This window comes from Berghia stephanieae, chromosome 4, assembly GCF_034508935.2.
Source record: "Berghia stephanieae isolate SIO BIC M18660-M18661 chromosome 4, UCSD_Bste_1.3, whole genome shotgun sequence".
NCBI classification, from domain to species: Eukaryota; Metazoa; Mollusca; class Gastropoda; order Nudibranchia; family Aeolidiidae; genus Berghia; species Berghia stephanieae.
In genome coordinates, this window is record NC_088363.1 from 94,630,053 (window position 1) to 94,633,667 (window position 3,615).

The 3,615-nt window shown below is 38.8% G+C and overlaps 1 protein-coding gene across 1 annotated transcript in view; it reads left to right on the top strand.

Annotated features, from left to right (window-relative positions):
• Positions 1-865: 865 nt before the first annotated feature.
• LOC144971603 (uncharacterized) overlaps positions 866-3,615 on the top strand; it is a 12,091-nt gene continuing 9,341 nt past the window's right edge. Inside the window, exons 1-2 of the mRNA XM_078912675.1 lie at positions 866-893; positions 1,479-2,301. Coding sequence (XP_078768801.1) covers positions 1,503-2,301 — 799 coding nt within the window. The 5' untranslated portion in view covers positions 866-893; positions 1,479-1,502. The remainder of the gene's footprint in view (positions 894-1,478; positions 2,302-3,615) is intronic.

The following is a 3,615-nucleotide window of genomic DNA, read 5'->3' on the forward strand; positions in this document are numbered from 1 at the left end:
ACCTTTGTCTCTCACGATTTGCCCCCTCCCATTATCTGGTGAAATCTTATTTCTTATTCTTTTCATTATGATGCCAAAGAAGATCTTTGTGATCTGACTCATGATGCTGATCTTGCGGTGTTGATTACAGTCTATTGCACCCGCTGTTTTTGGGAGTGTGATAAAGACGGACTGACAGCTCATTTGGCACGATGGTTTTGGACAGGACGCTAGTCTATCGCAAAGTTCGTTCCACGGTCCTTATACAGACCCAGCCACCCAATAACTAAAACTGTTTGATGGACAGGGGAGTTGGGCAAAAATCCCGACATTATCCGGGATCGATCCTGGTCTCTTTGCGTGTGATGAAAATTCTCTACCAACTGGGATATCGGGACCCTCAATCCATTACTATACGGAGTAAAAAAGAAATTGACAATAAATAAAAAATGTTTTTTTTTTGTCCGTGTAGGCAGTTCTCTCCCTTGATTGTCAATTTCATCCCGATAAAACTCAGATTCCAATCGAACCAACTGTTTGGACTCTATTCATCAAAGTTTCATTAGAAACTAGACTGACATCTCATACGCCATATATTATATTGACGAAGAGCCTCTTTTATTTTAGCCAGAATTTCTAAAAACCCAAATATCCCATATGGATGAAAATACACAATGTCTTGTTAATAATTCTTAAACCTGAGAATTATCTGAATTCTCTTGTTTAATATTTAATATTTAAAACAATATTGGAATTGTCTTAATTCATCGATATCTGAGATAAAATGTTTTGGCCAAAATGGAAAAAAGTGATTTGTCAGCAGAACATTGTTTAGGTGTTAATGATATAAAAGCTGTGAGGATAACAGTTCTGTCAGTTGACCACACTCAGGGAGTTAAACTAGCACTTTTTCTGTAAGGCAGAGTTATTTGCCGCTACTTGGATATTTATTTATTTTCCCCAATCTGAAAAAAGGTTAAAAGGGAAATCTAAAATGTCTACATCATTTTTCTCTGTTATTTATTTATCCGTAATTGAGCCAAGTTCACCTATAAATGTTTACAATCTAAAATAGATATTAAATAAGAATGCTGTTTTAAAAACTCATGTCTTTACGAGTACGAGTAGGGCGTTTATGATGATGATGTTCTGTTATTAATAATGATTGTAGTAACAGATCTGAAAAAGTCCGTGTGGAACAGGAGAGGTTGAGGAAGAGGCAAAGAAGACTGGTTGTTTAAGATGGTATTTTTTAAAAATTCTTCTTTCTTGTTTTGTCTTGTCCTGTTTCAAACACACTTTTTCATATCTTTATCTTGCGACAGTGCCTGATCCCTAATTTCTCACTTCTTATTGATAGTGTGTGGTGGTGGTGGATTGGCCACCACACCGCCATTACCACATCATCATCATCATCATCATCATCATCATCATCACCATCATCATCATCATCATGACTTGATGTTATCCTTTGTCAAAAAAATAAAATATACTTACAGATTGGCTGACATCAAAGTTCCTCTATGGCTGGAATCGAGTTCAAGACACCGATCATCACTTATCACACCATGACACCTCTGTGGCTGTTTTCTTTGTTGATCTTCTCTGGTGAAGTCTTCGGACAAAATATGTCAGAAGGTTTTTCATCTTACAATACGACAAACTCCATACCAAATATATCTGATCAAACGTTTGAAAGTCATCAACTGGAAGTGCAACGAGTTACGATGAAATTATCTATAATCAGCAATAACAGATCTCAAACCACGCTTCCAACTCGAGCTGTACATCAGACAAACAAGCCACTATCTCATCCTTTGATAGTCGAACCTTTCATCGTAGTCCCTCCGCTAAATAACAAACCAAACACCAATTTAATCATGGAATTAGATCCCAAAACAGGAGAGTCGGTATTCACACTTTCACACGCAAAGTGGATGGGCCAATATCTTATCCGTTGCGAGGCCGAGTTTTCTTGCCAGCAGTCATGTGGGGAGATGGTCTCCTGGCTGGAGTCTCGAAAACGTGAGTGTAGCTGTGACAAGATGTGCAGGAATTTTGGTGACTGCTGTCAAGATTATTTCTCGGAATGCGAGTCTTTATACTCAGATGAACTATTGGAACGGTTTTTAAACAGCAGTCCTGTCTTATCGACAGAAAAATCGAATCTTGTGAACGAAGAGTACTCTAACAAGCTCTTATTAAAACATGGATCTTGTGAAACGATCCGGGTGTACCAACATAATAAACATGATTTAATGGGAGCTTCTTTGTGGCTCATCAATAAGTGTCCGGAGACTTTCGAAAAGATGTCTGGGTTTGGTGAGTAAAGATTACATTTCATCAAAAACTTACGTTATTTATGAGTTATAGAATTCTATAATTTTTGCGTCTCGAAGTCTGAATGATTTCCTAACCGCAAGAAAAACATTGGGAACGCCGCATTGGGAATTTGTTCAATCTGTAGAGATCTCTAGCCGTAAACAATCGTACGGCTAGTGCACAAGAGTTTAAGAGTCCTTTTTTATAACATATCCCTTCAATAACTCCCATCATGTTAGAATTCATTAATCGGATTAGTCTTTGTTTTTATTATTATTATATTTTTATTGTTTGCCATATTTTGACCCGATTGCAGATTTGTTGTCAGTTTGAGAGGGTAGAGAGGGTTGTTTTCCAGACAGTGATAAAGTATGACAACTGTTTTGGATTTGACTTTTTCCTGTACTGGCTGCCAGTGGGGGCTTTGGAGTAGAGATGTGGCAGAGTCAAACCCGGGGCTTTCGAAAGACTAACCAGGCAGCAATATTCTGGACAATGTTTCGTCGCTGAAGCTTATTTCATTAGGCGCTAGTGTCATTTCTGTCAGAATGAAAGGTCTGTCTCCGATATAACGAGGCAGTGTGTATAACATGACTTCCTTTGGAGGATGAGCGGGGTGCCTACTGGGCTCGAACCCTAGGTCGTGCTGTGATTCCAAGAATGGTACTCCATACAACAGCAACCAGAGTTTACACATCTCTTTCTTTTACAAATGTGACCCATCGCCTCGAAATGATATTATGTCGGGATGAACTAGATGCCAAATAGGAGAGGGGGCTTAAAGCTAAAATGACCAGAGTGTAAAATGTTATTTTTGCCACTTTTATAAATTTCATTCATTCTCCTCTTATTTAATTTGATGTCAATTTAATTTTTAGCTTCTAAATCACCCCGACGTCTCTATTCTATATGGAGGAAGTGGGTCACGAATTCAGCTTTATTATTTTTTATTTTAATGTACATCCCCCCCCCCCCCACCCACACACATATATATACAGGTGCTGTGCTGTATATATATTGTATATGTGGTGTGACCAACAACTGGTTGTGTCCCTCGTTAATGTTCTCTTGTTTGGCGTTTCGCAAAATAATCAGGTCTATGACACGGCTATGTGGTCTTGTGGTGTGACACTCGCTTTCGGATCGGAGGTCCTGGGTTCGAGCCTCGCTCGGCGCATAGTTGAGTCCTTTGAAAAAGACTCTTTACTCATATTCTCTCACCGTACTCAAGTGTAAAATGAGTACCTGGCCGGTACCAGAGTTGTCTATGTCGGAAAAAATGGTATTATCGCCTAACAGCGTCATGTTTCGTTC